Genomic DNA, 23,104 nt, shown 5'->3' on the forward strand with positions numbered 1-23,104 from the left:
AGTTAGTTGTGATTCCGGTGCTCTCTCAAGAGGGAGTGAGCACACGTCCTTCTACTCTGCCATCTTGAACCCTGTTCCTGTGTGTGTGTTCTCGTGTGCATATTAATTTAATGAGCTAGGTTACACAAGCTAATTTTTTTTTAAACTTTTTATTATAGTGTATAGCTCAAAAGAGTTATTAGGGTTTCCCTGGTGGCGCAGTGGTTGGGAGTCAGCCTGCCGATGCAGGGGACACGGGTTCGTGCCCCGGTCCGGGAGGATCCCACATGCCGCGGAGCGGCTGGGCCCGTGAGCCATGGCCGCTGAGCCTGCGCGTCCGGAACCTGTGCTCCTCAACGGAAGAGGCCACAGCAAGTGAGAGGCCCACGTACCGCAAAAAAAAAAAAAAAAAAACGCGGAGCGGCTGGGCCCGTGAGCCATGGCCGCTGAGCCTGCGCGTCCGGAACCTGTGCTCCTCAACGGAAGAGGCCACAGCAAGTGAGAGGCCCACGTACCACAAAAAAAAAAAAAAAAAGAGTTATTAGATATAACCACTCTCCTGTTTAAGATATAGATCATTTCCACCTTGATTGTCTCCTTCACTTTTTATTTTGAAAATAACTTCAGACTTACAGAAATATTTCAAGAACAGTACAAAAACTTCCTGTATTCCCTTCATTCATTTTCCCCAATCAACATTTTAGCATAATAAGTTTCTCATTCTCTTCGTCTCATATTATTATTATTTTTTTAATTATTGGAGCATAAGTTGCTGACAGTGCCCCATTATTCCTAAATATTTCTATGTGTTTTTCCTAAATGATAATACTCTCTTACGTAACCTCAGTTCAACTGTCAAAATCAGGAAATTAACATAAATAAAATACTATTATCTAATCTTCAGACCCCATTCAAATTTCCCCAGTTGTCTTAATAATGCCCTTTACAGCAATATGTAGATATTATTTAAATATTTATATTGAAAGTAAATATTTGTTTATATATGTTTTTCATATATTATACATATTTACAAGTATATAAGATATATATATACTTATATACAATATATGTAAAACTCATATGTAAACAAATATTTATTTATTTATACCTTCCCCTCTGGACCAAAGTTCAATCCAGGATCACATGTTGCATGTAATTATCGCATCCATTTAGTGCCCATTAGAGGCACAGTTCCTTGTCTTTCATGACTTTGGCATTTTTGCAGATAATAGGCTAGTAATTTTGCAGACTGTCCCTCAATGTGGGGTTTTTAGATGTTTCCATGCAACTTGGAAACCTGAGTCCAGGTGCTGCATTTTGGTGGGTGCATCACAGAAGTGCTGCTTTGTCCTCTGTGTACCCATCCCAGGAGGGCACCATGTCACTTTGTCCCATTACTGGTAAAGTTAACTTTGCCACCTGGTTAAGGTGGGGTCTGCCAGTTTTTCTCATTGTAAAGTTACGATTTTCCCCTTTAACTCTTTTGTGGGAAGACACTTTGAGGCAGTCGAGAGGGGCTGTTCCTCCTCAGATGCTCACCCACTAGTTTTAGCCTCTTTGGCATCTGTTGATTCTTTCCTGAATCAGCTATTACTATGAAGGTTGCCAAACGGTGACTATTTCCATCATTCCTGTGACAGTTACTAATTGGCATTCTACTGTGAGAAAGAGCTTTCCCTTCTCATCTATTTACATGGGTATAGACTCATGAATTCTTATTTTATTCAATGAATTATAATTATTTTTATTATCCATTTCGATGCTCAAATTGTGCCAGATGGTCCTTTCAACTGTCCCTTCAGTTGTCTCCTGACTCCTATACCCTTTTGACAAATCTTCATCATTTTGTGAACATTTCCTTACTTTCTGGGGCAACAGATGTTCCAGGCCCAGATATACCTTTCCTGCCCCAGCCCTAGATTCAGCCCGGCCCTCTCTCCAAGGAGTCTGGTTCTTTTTGTTGGAGGGTAGTATTTAGGTGGGTTCATTGCCACTGGGGTGTTGTTGCTTCTGGATCCTCTCAGAAGACAGAGCCGGGAAATGTGTGTGGACACACACACGCACTCACACCTGCATCAGTATTTACCTGTGTGTAGTAAAAAATCCTGAGTTCACAATGAAGCCTCCTCTTCCAGCTGAACACTACAGACGGAATTCATTCTAACCTAACTCCCTTCTCTGGCAGTGAGAGACCCGCCCCCGTTTCTCCATATGTTTCGTTTGCTCGTTTCCTGCTCTGCTGCCCCTGGGCCTCCGGCCAGGCCGGCTTCTAAGGCTCCGATCACTTCCCTGCCCCAGCCACTTCCTCTGCCCCCTGACCACTTCCTTGGCCCCAGCCCCAAAGCCCCACTGGCTCTGGCCACTTCAAAGGAGGAGCAAGGAAAGAAAGAAAAATGATACGTGTCTTAAAGAAAGAAGGAGAAGGGAAGGGAAAAAGGAAGAGCTGATCGGATTTTAAGGAGACACATCCTGGGGTCCATTCCAGGTCAGATGGCTGAAGAGGGACTTCTGGATCTGAAGCTTTTCTCCAGGGCTCCTCCCCAACCCGCCTGCGCACCCCCCTCTCCCGTCTCATCAAATGGCAGGGACATCAGCCAAGTTGGAGTCTGTGATTCTTAGGAAGAGGTTTGGGGGAGAGGAGGTGCTTAAAGATTCAGACCAGGCTTGAGGGCAGAAGAAAGACCAAGGAAAGCATCTCAGGGGCTGGCAGAGGTGCGGGAGGGCAGAGGCAGGGCGGGAGGAGGCAGCTTCCAGACCGTGCGAGGTGGCCAGGCCTGGGCGGGGAGTCCTGCCCCTGCTGAGCTGATGTCTGAGTGGAGGAAATGCTGCTGGGGGCGGGGATTGGGCCTGGACAGCCAAATTCCACATTACCCCTCGCTCTGCTCCATCAGTGCAGCTGCCTCTGGACGTGTGGGGGCCCCAGGTCTGGGGACTCCCTGGCTTGGGCTGAAGCCCGCCACTGCCTCTCAGACCTCCGACACCCTGCCTCCACAGCCCAGGGTCTCCCCACTGGGAAAACAGAAACAGTAATGACACCAGCGTCTCCCACCCCACCATTCTCGTCACAGCAGACAAATGGTATTGTCTCCCTGCTTCAGATCTTTCCAGTGACTTTCCCACCGACTTGAAAGAAACGCTTTGCTATAGTTGGGATAATAAGCACACTGCCCACCACCACTTCTGCACACTTTCCCATTATCTGTAAAATTTCCACAGTGCTTGTATACACTTTTTGTTTTAAAACGAAGCCTGGCAGAGCATGAGGAGAAGGTGCCGGGCAGCAGCGTCTTCCTGGAGCCCCCTTGCTGGCTTCCTCCCGGGGGCCTCGCCTTCTTTCAGTTCCCCATTTAGTGACAGCAGACAGCACTGAAGTTAAAATTACCCTCTGGGAAAGTTCGGCCTGCAGGGTGCTCCGCCTTCCCCTGGAGGGTGTCTGAAAGTCAGAGCCCAGGCACTAGTTCTGGAAACACCACATTTCTCAGAGGCCGCAGCCCTGAGCTTCCAACAGTCTGGACATCAGCTGTCCTTTGTTTTCAAGACCCTAGTGGTCTGGGGCCTTGCGGGGGGTGGGCAGCCCTGTCCCCTTGGTCCACACTTTCCCAGGAGTACTGTACCTGGACGAGCACAGGGGCCAAGCCGTAGAGTGAAAGGGTCTCTCCCTGCAGAGTCCAGTTCAGCAGCCCACATCGCAGTGTGGGAAGCTACAGCTTTTCAACTGTGAAGTCCCTTTTAGGCACTGCACACATGTCTCAAAAGAGGGGTAAGGCCTGTCATTAGCCGCGCAAGGCACCTGGGGGACTACGTGAGGCTGAACCTAGCCGGGTCCCCTTCCTTCGAAAACTTATAAGCTTGTGGGGAGGCAGGCACAGCTGGGCTTGGCAAGGCGCTGTCTGCAGGGACTCCCTGAAATGATCTTGCTGGAAATCACCTGGAAATTTCCATAGACCTGGCAAGAGGAGGCAAGAGAAGAGTTAGGTATCTTGTTTCACGCTCTGAACTAACCACGTTTTTTTTCCGGCATCACTTTTGGTGATGAACATAAATTCACGTCCATTCAGTCGATCCCACAAACCATGAGGGACGTCTGCTCTTTGCCCCGCACGTCGTAAGTTCAGAGGCGACTTGACGCAGGAATTGCTGCTCTGTGTTTTTCAGATCAAGCTTCTGCTCTGTGCGCTGGGGATCTGCCACAGAGAGAAGAAGTTTGTTCCTGGTGGTGGGAGAGTTGCCGTAGAGCAGAAATCCCATCACTCCCCCAGGGACACCACCCTGGGGGGCATCTGTAACTGTGAGGGCCGCTGTCCGCAGTGAACGGCTAGCGTGGGGCTTCAGGGTTTCCTTCTCTGTTTCAGAATGACTTGGTGAATCTCTTCAGGAAGGCAGCGGCTGTGGAATGAGGAATTGAAATCTGGTGGCCGTTAAGGATCCAGGGCAGCCCCCTGCCCCAGAAGCATGGCCGGTCCCCCTCCTGGGGTGAGGGCTGCCCTTGCCTGCAGGACACGCAAGCCTTACTTTCCCACAGCTTCCCTGGGCGTCTTGTCACTGTGGGCTCCGTGGGCTGCTTCTGTGCTGTGTGTCTCATGTTCGAGCCCAGACCCCCTCCAAATCCCCTGGCTTCCGGTGGCGTTTGGAGGATGGGAGGCACAGCTGCGTGGTGGGAGGGTGGGGGACCGCCCACCCCTGTTCCCTCCCTATGGGGCTGGCTTCGCGGAAGGCCTCAGCCCCGGCCTGGCAGCCGTCTCTGGGTCCTGCGTCTGCCCCCCTTATGCTTGGATCAGGAGGGAAACTGCTCCCCCACTTCGCAGGTGTATTCCTACACCCTGTCCACTAAGTCCTTCTGAAATCCCCCCAGGCGAATGTGGCATCTGCTTCCTGCCTGGACCTGACTGATACACATGACAACCTTGTAGTCAGACATTTTACTTTTTTTCTTTTTTTTTTTTTTTTTGCGGTACGCGGGCCTCTCACTGTTGTGGCCTCTCCCGCTGCGGAGCGCAGGCTCCGGACATGCAGGCTCAGCGGCCATGGCTCACGGCCCAGCCGCTCCGCGGCATGTGGGATCTTTCCGGGCTGGGGCACGAACCCGTGTCCCCTGCATCGGCAGGGGGGGGGGGAGCGGCCATGGCTCACGGGCCCAGCCGCTCCGCGGCATGTGGGATCCTCCCTGACCGGGGCACAAACCCGTGTCCCCCGCTTCGGCAGGCGGACTCTCAACCACTGCACCACCAGGGAAGCCCAGATGTTTTACATTTTAAAGTGTTGGAAAGGCATCACCTTTGGCAGATCAGATTGAGGATGAAGGAAGAGGGTGCTACCTACCCTCCCCCCAGCCATTGCTCTGTATCCCCAGTCCCAGGCCCACACAGGGTCCTCTCTGACCATCTCTCTCCCTGACTCATCCTGACCCTAATCCTGCAAGTCCATGCATGCACTAATTGCCGAGCATCCCACGACGGCCAGGCCCTTTGGCACCATCTAGGGACACGACAGGAAGCAGATCTGGCCCCTGACTATGGGCTGCATGGGCAGGCGGAATCACACTCGACCAGGCACCCATCCCCACGGGGCCCCAGTCCTCCTGCTGGCCCACGGTCAAGGCACTGTCCACTTGGAAACCTCGACTCCCACTCCTGGCTTTGACTTGGCCATCCTGCCTGACAGAGGGCCTTTCTCGGCCCAGCTCAGGAGTGAGAAGGCCGTGGCAGGGCTGCTCCTTCCTAGGCATACAGAGCCTCCGACCCACCTGTCCAGATTGCACTCCTCACCCCCATGAGTGGGGCTGGGATCGGTCTCAACCCTCATTCTCTATCTTCCTGGGAACCTGGACCACCTGGGCAGCCAGCAGCGGTGATTCACCAGGCCCTGGCTCCCTGGCCTCTGTGACCAGTCCAAGCACACGCAGTGTCCCAGCAGCTCTGTCTCAGCGCTCAGCACCCGCCCACCTCCTCCCTCACTGGATCCATAGGGTTCAGATGAATTTTAGAGTGTTCTGTTCTTCTGCACGCTTAGTACCCAACGTATTTCATCAATTCTAAGGTGTTTATTTTGTCGTATTAACATCTCCGAAATCAGTTGTACCCGCAGCTTGATGGTGTATCTTGGTTTATGCTTTAGCTTTTAGCAGTACATAAAATAATAGTGTCTCAGCATTGGTGCATCTAAATTGCCATAGCTCATGTGCTCTCTCAAACGCACATTCCCCAGACATCCTCCAGCTGAGAACCCTTTTCCAGACTCACACATGAGTCGTTTCACTTTGACTTTCTTTGATACTTTCACATCCTTTATCCATACGCCTATGGCTTGTCATCCATCAGCTGTAAATTCTTTTGACAGGATGACACTTGTCATGACTGCTTTAACCGAATCGAGTTCATCGACCTTGTGTCGTGTGAAATTATTTTTGTTATTCCACTCACTTTGGGTTTTCAGCCTATTTAAGTTACTTTGTAGAAGGCCCGGCCTTTTGTTAAGCTCTACTAATTTACTGAACAGTATAAGCCACACGCTCAAACAGAGACGTGCCCTCACGTACAGATTTATACGTGCGCGCATTGCATCCCACACACAAATACATGTGGAGAGACAGAGACGGGGGGAGACAGAGAGGCAAGTGTGGAGCCTGAGTGAAGGTGAGTGATGGAGAGACGGAGTCTCTGAAGGAAGGCAAACGCATCCTCACCGCTACTTGGGGTTACCACCGGGAACTGGGCTCAGGGACAGGTCTGAGTCCTGATCCATTCCCAGATGTCTGCATCTGTCCCGGTCTGGGTTGTCCTGCCTTGTCTGCTCTCCCAACCCCACTTACCTGTGGCCCTGATGACCTCCCACGTCAGTGCCAACTATGCCGGAACAATAGGCACCTGACTGGAAGGTGGGCGAGTCAAGACGATCCAGCCTCGCTCAGCCCAGACCCCGCCGACCTGGGTGGGCTTTCCAACGTGCACCCTATTTCCCTATTCTCCTTTCCCATGGGCGATGGGTCCCAGCAGCAGGCAGCCCCCCGGAGGAGCAGTTGGGCCCCTGACCTCCAACTCCAAAGGTAGCCCCTCCTCAACTCATTTCTAAATCACATGAATGTCATTGACCTGTTAGCTACTATGATAATGGGGGTGACTCATAGGCACTTTAGTGATAGGACGTGGGGGGCACTCTGTGCCTTCAAGGCCTGGGAAGCCCCACCCAGAGGGGGAGCCTCTTTGGGGCTCATCCCTGTACCCACCAGCAGCCTGATCCCTTGCTTCTGTCCAGCCGCCCCCGGCTCACTGCCCTTCCCTAAAGCCCGGCTACCTCATTATCCTCCACCTGGGGCTGCACCCTCGCTCAGCATCGTCTTGGCTGGATGAGGAACACCCGGCCTTACACTGTCCAGTTTTGCCATCTGTGCTGGGGGAGGGAGAAGTCCTCTGGGTTTCTGGCTGGGCCAGTGGGGAGACAATGGTGCCATACCTTGAGATGGAACACCAAGGAGGCACGGGGCAGGGGACTGGACAGGGAGGGTGGACAGGATGTTGGGCCATGTTGGGTCAGGAGCAGTCGGGTACAGCACTGATGAGAACCTAAGCCTCCTGCTTGCAGTTGTCCCATCCTACCCTGCTGCCTGATAGACCACCATGGGGAATCACAGAGGTGGGACCTTCATGTGGGCAGGGCTTCAGCAGCGGGGGGGCCTCAGTGGGCGGCGCTGGCTGCCGAGGGACGAACTTGAGTTTCCTGCTGGAGCCACCAGGCAATACGAAGGAGACCTGGCCCCAGGGCATTTGAACAGTCCAGTAGAATTACCCTCCTGCCCTCCTTCAACAACAGAGATACAAATCAGGGAAGATTTTTGTGCTGCCTCAACCATTTTCTGAGTTTTAACAAAACAGAATTATATCAAATGAAAAATATAAAAATAAAAGCAAAACAATTGCTGTAATAGATTTTTCCCCGAGTTTAAAAATAAATGATCTTTGGAGTGGGGTAATAACTCCCCCCACCAAACACACACAAACATACACACAAGAAGTCTAGAAAAAGTATTCTAAGCTATTAAAAACAGGTCTCTTGGAGTTGTGGGACTACAGGTGATTTCTTTTTTTTTTTTTTTTTTTTAATTCTGTATTTAAATTGTTTTCCATAATGAAAATGCATGACTTGGTAACATCATACTTTTAAAAATAAAAGTTTTTTTTAAACTGAAAGAAAAAAGTCTTTAAAACTGTCCTATCTGTGCCTTTTGCAGAGTGGCTCTTAGGGGCTGTGAGGGTGTGGGCGTCGCAGGCAGGCCCTGCATAGGAGCCCTGGGCTTCTTCTGGATTGTGGTCACTCTCGGCCTCGCTGGTCTCTGCTGCAGGTGGCCTTTGTGGTTGGGTGATGTTCCAGCCAGTTCAATGTGCTTATGCTTGGGATTGGTCCTCAGGCATCCGAAGGCGTCCCCATGAGGTTCTTCACCAAGCTGGACCAGCTTATCGAGTTTTACAAGAAGGAAAACATGGGCCTGGTAACCCACCTGCAGTATCCTGTGCCACTGGAGGAGGAGGACGCAGGCGATGAGCCAGAGGAGGAGACAGGTAGGAAGGGATGGAGGGGAAGGTGCCTCCGGGACCCTGCCTGCCATCTAAGTCCCATAGTGAAGTTCTGGGGTGTTTCTCTCACTTCAAGTGCTTGTAGATTGGGTGGGTCTGGTTATCAGAGGGAGTGACATGGTGGTTAAAGACCAATTAGGAACACAGGCTCTGGGACCTGGGTCAAACTTCCTGCACCCCATATTCTCAGCTGTGTGACCGTAGGTGAATTACTTAACCTCTCTAAACCACAGACCTCTCTTAAAGAGACACTAAAAATAATATCTACCTCTCAGGGTGTCATCAAAGGAGTCAGTGTAGATCCCAGCGCCTAGTACATAGTAAGCACACAACAAATGCAGCTAAAATCATTGTCAAAATAATTAGCTGAGTTTTGCTGTGAAGAGAATGAGGAAGGAGATTGTTGCACCAAGCTGGAAGGATGAGAAAGGATGTTTCTTTATATCATCATTAAAAGAAAATAAAGTACAGCCCCTAAAAGGTATGTGAGAGTCAGTCCTGCTGTTTAAACAGGGGAGGGACAGACTAATAGAGCGAGCGTCGGGCAGAGAGAGGCAGTGCAGCTGGGGAGATCCCCTTCTCTTCCCCTCAAAAGTTCATGTCCTGAAAGAAAGCCCTGACATACATAACTGAACCTCTCAACTGGTCGGGGCTCCTCCTAAGTCCCAGGGCTTGGAGCCGAGACCCCCGGCGTCTCCCCTGAAGGACAGATTAGACCAGAGGTGTGGGGTCCCCGGCCTGACTCCGCCCATCCCTGGCTGCTGCCCGCCACATGCTGAGCGTCCTTGCGACCTCCTCCGTGGGCCACCTTTCCTCCCACCTGCCTGGAGACCCACCGTGAGCGATTGCACAGCTCATCGGCAGCCTCCTCCGAGGGTAAACTCTGAAGAGCCGTCTCACCAGTTCCTGGAGGAGACGAGGGCCAGGCAGAGTGTTTCAAAAGGAGTGCAGGTCTGCCGAGGTGAAGGGGACCCAGGCAGCCGTGTCCCTTGTCGCCTCCCTGGCCCAGTAAGAGGCGCCCTCAGCTGTGAAATAGCCAGAGCCGACATGTCCACGTGTGAGTCCAGGGTCACTCGCTAGTGCTGTGCCTGGGCCGCATGTCCCCCAGCTGTCCCCAGGAGCCCAGGCTCGGCCTCGACACCGAGAAGCCATCATGCAGAAATGCCCTCTGCACTTCTCTCTCACCCCCCAGGCCAGCTTTTCTGTCCCTCCGGGCACGGCCGTCTAAAGAAAGACCCCAACAGTAGAAAAAGACCCCCCAAAAGGTCTAGAAAGAGAAGCACAATCTCAGGACGGCTGGCTTCCCTTCCCAAAAAAAGACCCATTGTCTGCTTGAACCCAAGTGTCTCCCACCCCCAGTCCAAGGGGTTGGATTTGGCTCAGGTCTTCTCAAGGCACTGCCAGTCCCCTTGGGGCTCCAAACGGGATCATAACCCTTGAAAGAACCCCAAGCCAGGTGAGGAAGTGAAGGAATGGCTCATCCTTTAAAGAGAATGTCCCCGGGCAGCTCTGTGTCCAGAGCCGTGGGGCAGCCATCCCATGTGAAAAGACGCTCCGACAGGAGGTTGCAGACCCCAGGGGCTCAGGACCCTCACCCATTTGTGGTACGTGCAGGGTGGAAGCTTTCAAGGTGAACGGGCGGGAGTCCCATCTCCCAAGCCAAGTCCAAGTCATTTGTTTCATATCTCAGCTCCCTGGGTGGAGGGAGGCCCTCACTTCCTTTCATTGTCTCTGGGGGTCTGGAGGGAGAGAGAAAGAAGGACAGAGGCTGGAGAGAAAGGACAAAGAAAAGGGGGCCAGGGTGGGAGAGAGAGGGGCAGTGTGGCCGGACCTGCCTGCTCCCTGGCCCAGCTCCTCCCACGACGGGAGCCCAACCTCTGCTGGTCCAGGGCCCCTGCTCTGCTTCCGGCCGTCCTGCTGAGCTTCTGGGGCTGCTGTCTCCAGCCGTCCGTGGCCAGCAGCCCTGCCCGGCATGGCCATCAGACCCCAGCAGGTGTTTGCAGAGCTCCTCAAGGGGACAATGTCTGTGTTGGGCCCCGGGGCAGAGACCACCAAGACCAGGTCCCTGCCCTTGGCAGGCTCCCTGTCTAGCCCAGGAGTCAGCTGGCAAGGGAACAGGGCCAGGAAGGGACAGTGCGGGCACAGACGTGTCTGTAGCTGGGCGCAGTGGCCTGGACCCCACATGGTGGGTGGACAGGATCACCGCACAGAGGGCGGAGAGGGTGGGCCACGTGCCCCTGTCCGCAGGCGGTGATCTTGAGGGAGGGAGCGGTCAGCCCAGACGGCACTCCTGCTCTTGTCTTGGGTAGAAGGCGTCCTGTCTCCCCCCGAGCTGCCACCCAGAAACATCCATTTACCTGCCGGGCCATGTGAGGCCAAGGAAGTCCCTGTTTCCAACGATTATCCTCGAGCCACGGAGGTCAGCCGGCCAAGCCTCTCAGAGACGTTGTTCCAACGCCTGCAGACCATGGACACCAGTGGGTGAGTCCCCACCTGGCAGGCCCCACGACACCCAGGTAGCTCACCCTGTGCTGTCTCCTGGAGATGCCGCTTCCACACTAGGACAGGTTGCTGTGGAGCCCGCCAGCCTCCCGACGGTGGGTCTGAGGGAGCCCAGCTCGCGGGGCAGCTCTGGCTGCACGGGCACTGGATGGCCCTGCTCAGGTGCTCCATGTCTTCCAGGCCCTGCGGCATGGCAGGAGCTGGTTCTGGGATGAGGGATGGTCCTCTGCTGCAGATGGCATGGCCCTGCTCCAGACTTCAGGGGCCTATGCTGTGATTCCCTTGCTGGGGCTTGCCGTGAACTCACATGGCATCTTTTCCCATCCCAAAGACTCCTCCCACCATGCGGTCCACTGACTCAGATGGTCCCAGTGGAGGAGCTGCCTGCACTGCAGCCTGGACCTGCTCTGGGCCCCATGCAAAGGAGGCCAACTTCCTTGTCACCGGGAAATGGGTCAGAGCAACTGTTCCATGTGTGGTGTAGACTGTGAGGTCTACACCGCATGCCAATCCTTTCTTTGTGGTGGAAGGAGTGAGGTGCAATCCTTTTAACACTTTGTTTCACCTGCCCTGATCCAGGGCTCTCAGGATCTGGCCCCGTATGTGGTACCAGACTGGTCCATGTTGATGAGGTCCTGCAGCCCCTTCACCTCCCTCAGCAGGCCCAGGCTGGATGATGGGAGGTGGAGGTATGGCTGGGAGGGGCGTTGGTTATTTTGCAAATCAGAGGCCCTGACTTTAACACAGGCCAGGGGATGGCTTCCACAGGGAGGACGCTCCGTGAGGGGAACTGTGTCCCCAGCACCCAGCATGTCACCTGGCACGGAGTCGGCACTCCCTAGATCTGTGTTGAATGAATTAATGAGTACACAGCCTTCTCCATGTGTTAAAAATTGAAAAACATTTTTTTGTTTCTTCATGAGAAAAAGGCCCTCCAAAGAATATCCTATTGGCAGGGCTAACGCAACATCTCCAGCTTGAAAGATTAATTTGAGACACAGCCAGGGCTGCTCACCTACCATCTGATTTAGCCAAATACAAAGGAAAGGCCTGAAGGTACACAAGCCACCGGTTGCTAAGATATCTGGTGTTTCTCTATTTCCACCTTGACATTTCCTCTAATTCCTCTCCGGGCCCGCCAGGTTATATTCTCTGCACACTCCTGGAATTCCTTGTGCTATTTATCAAGAAGCTAAATATTCAGTGCTTTGAATATGTTGATCCATTATCATGATTATCCTGATATATGTATCTATATAACAAATGCTTATTAAAATAGTTCAGGCAGGGCCCATTGTTTAGTTTCCTTGAGATTCTATTTCTCTCCAGGTTTAGGTGTTAAATGCAGGGCAGTCCTTGAGGAAATAGGCAAGGATGTTCAATGGTGCCACTGCTGCCCATCACCTCCTGACTCTCCCACGTGGTCTATTGGCTACATCTCCTTGTCAGTCCATCCTCTCTAGGGACAGGTCTTCTCTAGGGACTCAGGGCCCAGTGGGGCAGGACAAGGTGTTCAGCCAAGCCTCCACGCAGCCTCCTGAGAGGGGGCGGGGGCAGCTGAGGGCTGGTGAGCGCGGGAGGCTGGTGTGGCTTCTCAGCTAACAAATGGCAAATGGAACTTTCCTAGAACTTCTGCTTGGAGATGGAGGTGTGTGGGTGGAGCACATTGGAGGGACCATGGTGCCTGTGCCCTCAGTTCTCTTCCGGGTCATGAAAAACTAAGCTTCTGCCTTGTGTTTGGAAGTTAATCTGTGTTGCTTGTAAAATAGCTTTGTACACAGAGGACTGCCTTTAGATTATTAACTATAAGACAACCTGCACAGTCTTTTGTGCAAGTTAATTAGATCTAATCAGTTAGGTCATAGTTAATAAAAGACTGCTGAGTAAAATCAACCTTCTCTGATAAACAGAGTTTAACGTCTTTTTGTCAACACTTTTCTACAACAAACATTTTAACAAATATCGCTTCCTAAAGCAAGTACTGATGGTCTCAAAGTTAAAGTCAACAGGCACGAGAACTGTTAAAGTACATATCGTCATGCTGTAGGAGAGATTTTGCCTTTTCAGCAAAACAGACTGAGGCAGAAACTGGATCTTTCTATGGTGTCAAGACTCAGAATAAGTATAGATTAAACTTAAATTTTATGACAACTGGTACGTAAATAGTCGCTGACTTCTCAGGCTAAATAAGTCAAAATGGCTAATCTATGTCTTTTCAGTCTTCCATTGAACAGCTGTTGCTGTTTAAGAGCAACAGCCTTTCATTCTTCCAAGGATCCTACAGAAAAGAAAACCCTGTGACCTCTAGCTTCAACATGATTGCAAGGCTGGAGCAAAGCTATTTAAGGCTTGTACGAATTTTTTCACACACGTAAATCAACATCCTTGAGCCTCTGTTTCCTTGTCTGTAAAATAGGAATAATAGTAATATCTGCCTCATAACATTGATTTGTGGATTAGGAGGAAAAAAAGAGCATAAAGTGCTAAGCAGAGTGACTGGTATGTTATGCTCAGGACATACTTGCTGTAATTATAATGTTCACTATTATAGGGACAAAAGCTCAAAAGTTATCCAGAAAAACATGCTGCTGGGTGATAGAATGTAGAGGGGCGATCAGACCTCGGGGGCAGCCCTGGCGCGACGCGGCCCAGGCTCTGCCTCTGCTGGGCCATCCTGTGCGAGGCGAGGGCAGGTCCTGCCTCGGGCCCATGTGCTTCATCCGTAATTGAAAGGGACTGGACCAGACCAGGAGCAAGGGCTGGGGGTGCAAAGGCCCGGCACCTAGGCTGCCAGTACCATACCCCCGGCCCCATCACTCAGCACAGAGACTTCCCCTCGGAGCCTCGGATGACTGGGAACCTCCCTGACACAGAGTTCCAGGTGGCCCTTGGCTGTGAACTTGGAGTTGGCCTGTGAGCTGTAGCCATTTGCCATCTCTGGACTAGAGCATCCCTCAGCCCTCAGATCCGATCTTTAGGAATTGATGAAGCAGGAAAACAAGTCCTCTGTACATTTTCAAAGCTGTTCTGTCTCCTTTTCAAAGGATAAACATTTCCCATCCCCAGCCGGTATCACTTCCTTCCACCTATAATGTTCATTATTATATATTAATGTTCATTATTCCCAACCTCCACTCCTAACACTTTCCTTCACTCTTTATGCTCCAGCCTCACAGACTTTTTGTTCCTCGAGGCTGGCCTCATTCCCGCCTCAGGACCTTTGTACTTGACATCCCGCTGCCAAACAGCTGGATGGCTAGCTCCCTCTTGTCACTGAGGTCCCAGCTCTGCGACTGCCTCAGAGAGGTCTCCTTGACCCCCAAAGGACACTAACACCCTCCCACCCAACGTCTCTCTAGCACTTTTCCCTGTTTTATTTTGTCATGATGTTTACTAAAATTATCTTGTTTACTTACAGACTTAATCTACAGCTATACTTCCTTACTAAGACATCAGCTCCAACAAGGTCTAAAGAGCAGGGACTTTGTGCATTGTGTTTATTGCTGCATCCCAGCTCCCAGAATAGAGCTCAGGGCAGGCTCTCCATACATATTTGTTAAGTGAGTGAATGAATGAATGAATGAATGGATTGAAGAGCTGTTCCAATCAAAGCAGTGGGTGGGTTTAGAGGCAGCCTCCCTTGGGGCCCTTTACTCTTGTCTGACCTGATCTCCACCCCTTCAGTAAGACCCAGGGAGCCTGTCCAGGTGTGCGAATGTCCTCCTGGGGCCGGTGTCTCGGCTGGAGACTCTGAGAATTCAGATTTCTTCTCCCTGTTACTGTTGGTGTCTGTGGCTTAGGAACCGAAGAAGCATGTTGTTATCTCTCCTTTTTTTTTTTTTTTTCAGGCTTCCAGAAGAGCATCTGAAAGCTATCCAAGATTATTTAAGCACTCAGCTCACCCTGGACTCTGATTTTGTGAAGTCAGGCTCCTGCAGTCTGCCTCATCTGAAGAAACTGACTGCGCTCCTCTGCAAGGAGCTCTATGGGTAATGGCTGCCGTGAGGATGGGAGAAGGGGACAGTGGGTGAGAGAACTAGCTCGTTAGGGTGACCCCTGCACTTAGCCCCGGTGTCCCGCTCCGGATAATTGGGCTGTTGGTGGGGCTTAGAAATCTGGTTGTTGGAGGTTTTGTTTTCATGGCATTTGAACTTGGTGGTTGTTGGCTTTTTTTTTTTTTAAACGAAAGTTAATTTGAGGCCAGTTCCTATGGGAAGGGGTGGGCGGGAGTACACTGCCAGCCCTTCCACACTTGCTAAGGATCCAGAGGCTACGGCTTTTGCTGCTATTCGTCTTTCTTGCTGCAGCCGGCACATTTGATAAGCACATAAGGGCACCAAGAGGAGATAAATTAAAATCAGCCTATTTTCTACGTGGGTGGTGATGGCTCAAGATGGCCAGTGACGGCAGGTTTTTAAAGTGAGCCAATTCACCAAACTTGAGTGTTCTGCTATTGAATTCACTGAAGGACCAATTGGTAAAAATTCCAGTTTCTTTTAGTGTTTTAATTTCATTATGTGCTTTAATTTCATTACCATTAAAATTAAGTTTAATTACATTTTAATTGTTAAAAGTGCAAACTTAAAGCTGATATACTAACTGAAGAATTGACAAAAGAATTTTTTAAATGCTTGAAAAAATAGAAAATCACATTTAAAAGCATCTGAAAGAAATCACAGGGACCCAAAACAATCCCATGGCAAATGAAAGGTCAACATTTTGGTTGGAAAAATAGCATTTCATGTGGGTGAGGTTTTATCAGCCTATACTGTTTTGTGTTTCATTACATATGCAGCAGTTTCAAAATTCTTTTGTCAGTTTCTCTGGTGCCATATCTATCTTAGCTTAGTTTCTATGCAGACAAGAATCTTTCATCAGCAGCAATCAATTTGAACTTTCCTTCTAAAGGCTCTTAAAAAGCACAATCAGTACATTTGGTAAATTTAACAAATAATTTCTTTGACAAATTGAGCACTCATCAAATTGGCCTGTCAGGTTTACTTTCAGTGAATTGGCTTTCAACTAATGCAGTTTCAGCCAGTTGGACCCAGAGCCATCATTTTTATAGATTTCCACAGGGAGATATTTCTCCATGTGATGCTGTTATTATAAATCATTTATCGCTAGGAAAAACACACACACACACGGCACTTTCTTTTCAAGAAACACAATTTCATCATGACTGGTCGCAAGCTTTTATTTCTGCTCCAGTGGAAATCCTGTTCTTTGCTGCTTCCTTGTCCAGAGGAGATATACCTTGAAGTCTCTCCACAAGTTTCACCCAGTACACTCAGCACATTTCCCCAACACTGCTTTGCTACCTGGACTTTCCTAGAATCTGGGTCACCTCATCCTTATGGTGACAGCAGCTTCCTCAGCATAGCTAGTTCTCTTGTTTTCCACAGGCCTTTATTTACTGAACAGTTAACTTCGAGTTAGAAGTAGAGAGACCGTGTGATGTTTTAAATTCCCCCCAACATTTGTCTGTCTTCACTTCATAGGCAAAGTGATAGTCAGGCTTGAAGACGCGGTTAGGGATGGACTTTTAGAAAATCTTAGGAAAGAATTATGTTTCCCATCCCCCTGCAAACCCTGCAGATGTTGTTCCATGAAACTAACTATAAACTAGTAGATTTCAAACTGCTTTGATTGGAACAGCTCTTCAATCCATTCATTCATTCATTCATTCACTCACTTAACAAATATGTATGGAGAGCCTGCCCTGAGCTCTATTCTGGGAGCTGGGATGCAGCAATAAACACAATGCACAAAGTCCCTGCTCTTTAGACCTTGTTGGAGCTGATGTCTTAGTAAGGAAGTATAGCTGTAGATTAAGTCTGTAAGTAAACAAGATAATTTTAGTAAACATCATGACAAAATAAAACAGGGAAAAGTGCTAGAGAGACGTTGGGTGGGAGGGTGTTAGTGTCCTTTGGGGGTCAAGGAGACCTCTCTGAGGCAGTCGCAGAGCTGGGACCTCAGTGACAAGAGGGAGCTAGCCATCCAGCTGTTTGGCAGCGGGATGTCAAGTACAAAGGTCCTGAGGCGGGAATGAGGCCAGCCTCGAGGAACAAAAAGTCTGTGAGGCTGGAGCATAAAGAGTGAAGGAAAGTGTTAGGAGTGGAGGTTGGGAAGAGTCAGGTGTCGGGTGGTCATATTTAGCAAATAAAAACACAGGATGGCCAGTTAAGTCTGAACTTTAGATGAACAGCAAATACTTTCTTAGCATAAGTATATACCGTGCAATATTGGGATATACTTGCACTAGTAGATTATCCATTGTTTATCTGAAACTCTAATTTAACTGGGTGTCCTGTGTTCTATCTGGCAACGCTAGCAGGAGCCACATCACACGGGACTCCCAAGGCCTGGTAGAGATTTTCTGGATTGTGCCATAATCTGAGTCAGGGCAGTGGAGACTGGATCTTAGGAGGCAGACCCAAAGCAGCAGGCAGTTGGGAGCTACTATATTTGTGACCTGATGGTGGCCCACAAGAAGGGAAGCAAGAGGAGGCAGGGATTTGTGTCTGTTTTGCATCCTGCTGAGTCCTGGGTTTCGACAGTGCCTCGCACACAGGAATAGCTGTTAGATATTAGCTAGATGACCCAAGGCTTGGGAGCATGTGCGTGCTGAGAGCTGGCGTGACCCGGGGCGTGTGTGGATGGTGGAGCTGGCAGATGGATGTAGGGTGGGGGGAAGACGAATCGAGGGTGACCCTTGGGTTTTTGGTGCGAGCAGCTGAATGGTGGATGATGCCAGTTACTTAGATGGGAAAAGTCAAAGAGGAGGGGGTGGAGGAGGGGCATCTTTCTCTGAGCTACCATTGGCTTGAGGCGCTATTAGACATCCTGTGAGTTGAGCCACCAACCAAGGATTTAGTTCTAGAAGTTAGAGCCCAGGAAACGTCAGGGGTAAGGGTATATGTCTGGGAGTCATCAGCATGCGTTGGCACTTGAAGCTGGGAGATGAGTAAGGGGTAAGGTCACCACAGGGGGGGGGAGTGCAGATGGAGGGGAAAGGGGGCCCAGGGTAGACGTTGAGAGGTGGGGCGGAGGAGAAGGAACTGGAACGGGGTGCTGAGGATGGTGCCAATGGTGGCCACTTTTGTCCACTCAGACCACTTGGCCCAACACAAACGCCAGGGTGAGGATGGGAAAGTCACAGAGAACTGAGGAGTGAGAAACAGTACAAGAGCCTCCTCCGCAAAAATGTCATTACAATGTCAGTACCTGTGTCTGAAAGAAGGAACTTCCGCAGCACAAAGGCTCGAGGAAGATTTGTAACCCTGAGTTAGATTATCTAGAACCAGACAGAAACTTTTCCAGAGAAAGAGAATAAAGAATTAAGTCTCCAGAGTCTGGAAATACTTGATAACCCATGAAGTGGAGAAATGAGGGGAATTGTAAGTAGAAATTTAAAATAAAATGTCAACGTGTGGGAGAGGTTATTGTATCAATTAAGTGAGAGCAGGGTAAGGATTCTGATAAAGAAACCAACCAACCAAAACAAAAGTACCATCATTATAACTGCTTCATTGGAGGCCATAAAATGAACCCATAGTTTTCAAATCAAACTTGAAAATCAAATCACAAAACAGAGCAGAGTGTCAGAGAAGTATATATAAAAAACATGAGAGGGCTTCCCTGGTGGCGCAGTGGTTGAGAGTCCGCCTGCCGATGCAGGGGACGCGGGTTCGTGCCCCGGTCCGGGAACATCCCACGTGCCGCGGAGCGGCTGGGCCCGTGAGCCATGGCCGCTGAGCCTGCGCGTCCGGAGCCTGTGCTCCGCAACGGGAGAGGCCACAACAGCGAGAGGCCCGCGTACCACAAAAAAAAGAAAGAAAAAGAAAAGGAAAAGAAAAAAACCTCGAGAGGACTAAATAAGCATATGCCAAGAATGTGTGATTAAAAATCTATAGTCTTTGGAAAGAGGGCATAGAGATTCAACTTATAGCTGGTAGGGTGGGCTCTCCAAGAAGCAGGGAAAAAATGATGTGTAACAGATGACTAAATATATAAAAGAAAAAAATGTTTCCAGGTTTATAAAGGAGCTAAATCCAGGTATTGAGAAGCCTCATAAAGATCCAATTACAGAACTACCAAATAGCAGCACCAAAACCTCTTCTTATAATCTTCTAAACCACAAGGGAAGATGAGCTCGGAAAGTAAATAATTAGGAACAGCACCATTAGTTTTACAAATTACAGTAATTAATATTATCCATACTCCTTGATGATATAATAAAAATTCTGAAGCAGTATCTCCAAGGAGAAGACTACTGACTTCTCCTTGGGATTAACTCAACCTAGATATCATTCAAGAGCCAAAGGAGTCTTTGCAGATTTAAAAAATTGGTGAAAATGTACTAATCACAAGGCTTCACTTCAAAAAGTTTCCAAGAATCTTTTTCCAGAAATTTTAGAGTGCTGGTAATCCTAAAAATAAGAACCCAGCAGCCTACTGAGCAGCTGGATATGAATACACCCAAAGCAAAAGTGTTCATTCTGTGTTCCCAGAACACAGTATGATGAAAATAGAAATAAATAACAAACTAGCCACAACTACCCAACCATCTGGCCTTTCTTGATCATCTCCAATCACAGCTGAATTAAAGAAGACACTTGACACAATGATAGCCTACGTGGGATAGGTTTGGAAACCCGGGGTAATCAAGCCTCTGTATGTCAGAACTCTAGATGATGCAGCCAAAGCACTACTTGGAGGAAAAGCCATAGCTTTAAATGCTCTGTTATGGAAAGGGAGGCGTAGAACAATAAGTCAAGCATACAAACTTAATCCAGGCTCTCAGTCTCCTGAAGCCATCATGGGTCATACCCTGATTGCCTTGATATTTCCACGGTCATGCAAAGTACTGGAAACAGTAATGTATTCAGTATTCGTGAACAAAGATTGAATGTGTGCCAACTACGAGCCTCGCACTGTTCCAGGGGCTAGAGATACAGCAGTGAACAAACAGAGTCTTTAAGAAATCTCTTTTAAGTGAATGAACAATAACAACAACTGGAAAGGAAGAGAGCAGGGGGAAAATAGTTAAAAATAGAAATAAATTAAGGAAAAGTCAATTAAGGAAATTTTAAAAATTAGAAATGTAGGAGATTTAATAATTTGCATTAAAGATTTCCAGATCAATAAAGAGTACAGTGTACAATTATGTGGCTACAAGTCTTCAAATTATAATTAAATGAAACAAATATTTTATGTGAAATATGAAATGTAAAAATTACCATGTATACCCTCTTTGAACTTTCAAGGAATAATAACCATGATTTATAAATTATTCAGGAATGGCAAAAATCACCTAATTCAATATTCAAGAAAAGTACAATTGAAATCTGAAAACCTAATCAAGATAATAGCCTGAAATAAACTATATCCAGTTTCATTTATTAATATAAATGTATAATATTTCAGTAATATTCTAGCAAATATAATTTAAGTGATATGAAAAATGTAGGTTTTATCTAAGAAATCGCTGTAAGCGTGAGTCAATATAAAGAAAACACTGTAATTTAGGGAGATTAGAGATAAGGGAATCATTTGCATAGATGTACTAATAGACCTGATAAAAGTCATTTCTAATTTTTAAAAATCATTTTTTCAAAAGGACTAGAAGTATCCCTCCTTAATAATGCAATATGTGTCAATGTAAAACCAATTACACTTAACAGGGAAACATTAAAATCATTCCATTAAACATTTTAATAAAAGAAAAAGAGATGCCCATCATCACCTGATTATTTAATACTGTATGAGAAATTTTCGCTAAAGCAAAAAGAAAAAGAAGCAAAAAATCAGAGAAGAAAAAATTAAGAAAACAACAAAGTATCAGAACGTTCCTTCTGAGTCTGGAGTTCCCGGTTAGGAGATACTGGATGTGCTAGCTGGAAACTGAATGGGAATCTTGGGGAAATTAACCATCTCTCTGAGACCAAGGTGGGAGGAGCCTCTCCTTCTGGGAGGGCTCCCTCAGGGGGCCTAGGCCCCTTCTGGGCTGTGTCTCGGGTCTGACCTGCCTGAAGACTGCAGCCCTCCCTGTCTTTGCTCCTCATCTTCCCTTGAGCTGGTGACCTGAAGCTGAGACAAGCTTCCCAGGGACCCTGCTGGTGGTAACTTCCTGGGACAAATCCTTTCTGTATGATAAGACCAGTTCTTAAGTCTTCCAACTCAAGTCCCTATGTGTCTTTGGTCATTCTGACCCTAAGCAACACCTCCAGACACCTCTGAGAGCCAGATTTCTCAAAATTTTACCAAGGTTAGAAATACAGAGGTAACAGCATTATTCTTAGACAATCCTAAAGATTCAGTTTGTGTATATGTACTTGTGTTTTTAAAATAACAGTTTTAAAAAGGAGAACAACGAGGGGGATCTATTTGATGGTAAAGCATGCTCTGAATTAGTGCTTTAGAATTTCTTTTTTTTTTTTTTGGCCTAGAATTCTTTTATGAAATGACAGTTTAAACAGAATACCACTATGTTAACAGAGTGGCTCTGTCGGAGGTGGGAAAGAAACCGAGAACCCTGTCTGCCTGGCACTTCCCTCCCCCTCCCCAGGCCAGTTACCTCCCCCCACCCCATCCTTGGCCCCCAGAGGCGTCCCAAGTATGGCCAATCAAAGCCAGTAGGCTACAACACCATCCTTGCAGTGGTGAGATGTGTCAGTCTATGAACATGACATTGCCTAGTACATATGAGGCACTCCAGAGTTTTCGTTGAATGAATGATATGAATTCTGAAAATAAATCCTATCATATTTAAGATGAGCTTGTGCAATGATCTAGCCCAAAAGAACTGTGGAAAAAAGAGTAAATGCTGTTGAGTGAAAATGAATAGCAACATGGAAAAAGGTAAACTTATTTCCACCACATATTTTTTTTAATTCCAGATGAAGTAAGGAACTAAAAAGATATAACAACAACCCCCCAAAACCCTGTTTATAACATAACTTTTAAAAGAGTGAGAAATCAATTTAAAGTGAGCTACTAATTGCTCACGAGTAAATGCTGATAAATTTTTAACTAAGGTAAGCAAAAAAATTTCCAAGGAAAAGGTGAAAAATAGAGCAATAAAAAACTATAAAGCACTTTATAATGAAATCCAGCCTACCTAGGGTGAAAACAACAGAATGGGGGAAAAAAAAAAACTTACAACACCTAGATTAAATAAAAAGCAAAGCAGTAAGTAAAAGAGTTTATACCAATGTATAAAAATACCAGCAAAATTCCCAACAGAAGCCCAACAATGGACATGAACAGTTTATAGGAAGAGAAATACAATAGAAACCAACCAGATAGAAAAATACTTAGACATTAGAAATTAAAGAAATGCAAATCAATTCATCAGTATTAAAATGCACTGTTATGCCCACTAAAAGAGAGAGAGAAGAGAATAACAGAATTCAGATAGCACAAAGGATGAGCAGGCTGGAACAGTGCCCAAGGCCACCGTCACTCAAAGGCTTAACGATATTGATCAAGAGCCATAATCTCTGGTTATCTTAAAACTGTAATTGAAAATAAGTAAAGAAGAGCTATATGAACAAAGCTGTTCACAGCAGCCTTTATTTATAATCACCAAGATCTCAAAATAACCCAAATATCTAGCAATTGATTTTGGTATATTTAATTGATAGACTATTTTGAAACCACTAGGAATGTTGAATGTGTAAAAAACATGAAGTTTTTGATGAAATAATAGATGAAAAATAGAACTAAAAATTGTCTGCCCACCCTGCCCAAAACAATGGGAAAACAGAAAAAGATGAGAAGGGAGCGAAGGGTCAGTAAAGCCCTGGTATTGGAATTGTCAGCGTACTAGACAATGACAGATTTCTCTGGGCATCCACCTTAGCTGCTGGGAGGAGATGTGGACCAGAAAGCACAGACTGCTCGCATTCAAAGCCCCTGGGGCACCAAATTAAAATGCAGATTCCAGACCAAATCAGGTTGGGGCCCAGACATTTGCGTTTTTAACACTCGGTGAGGGTGTGATTCTTACAAACACTAAAGTTTGGAAACCATGGATTACTAAATTATTT

General features: G+C 47.8%; 1 protein-coding gene across 1 annotated transcript in view; it reads left to right on the forward strand.

Annotated features, from left to right (window-relative positions):
- Positions 1-23,104, forward strand: part of INPP5D (inositol polyphosphate-5-phosphatase D) — a 131,590-nt gene that overhangs the window by 55,793 nt on the left and 52,693 nt on the right. The window contains exons 3-5 of the mRNA XM_007445726.1: positions 8,381-8,531; positions 10,856-11,027; positions 14,897-15,037. Of these exons, the coding sequence (XP_007445788.1) occupies positions 8,381-8,531; positions 10,856-11,027; positions 14,897-15,037 (464 nt within the window). The remainder of the gene's footprint in view (positions 1-8,380; positions 8,532-10,855; positions 11,028-14,896; positions 15,038-23,104) is intronic.

The sequence above is a fragment of the Lipotes vexillifer genome, unplaced genomic scaffold (genome assembly GCF_000442215.2).
Source record: "Lipotes vexillifer unplaced genomic scaffold, Lipotes_vexillifer_v1.1 scaffold1492, whole genome shotgun sequence".
Lineage (NCBI taxonomy): Eukaryota > Metazoa > Chordata > Mammalia > Artiodactyla > Lipotidae > Lipotes > Lipotes vexillifer.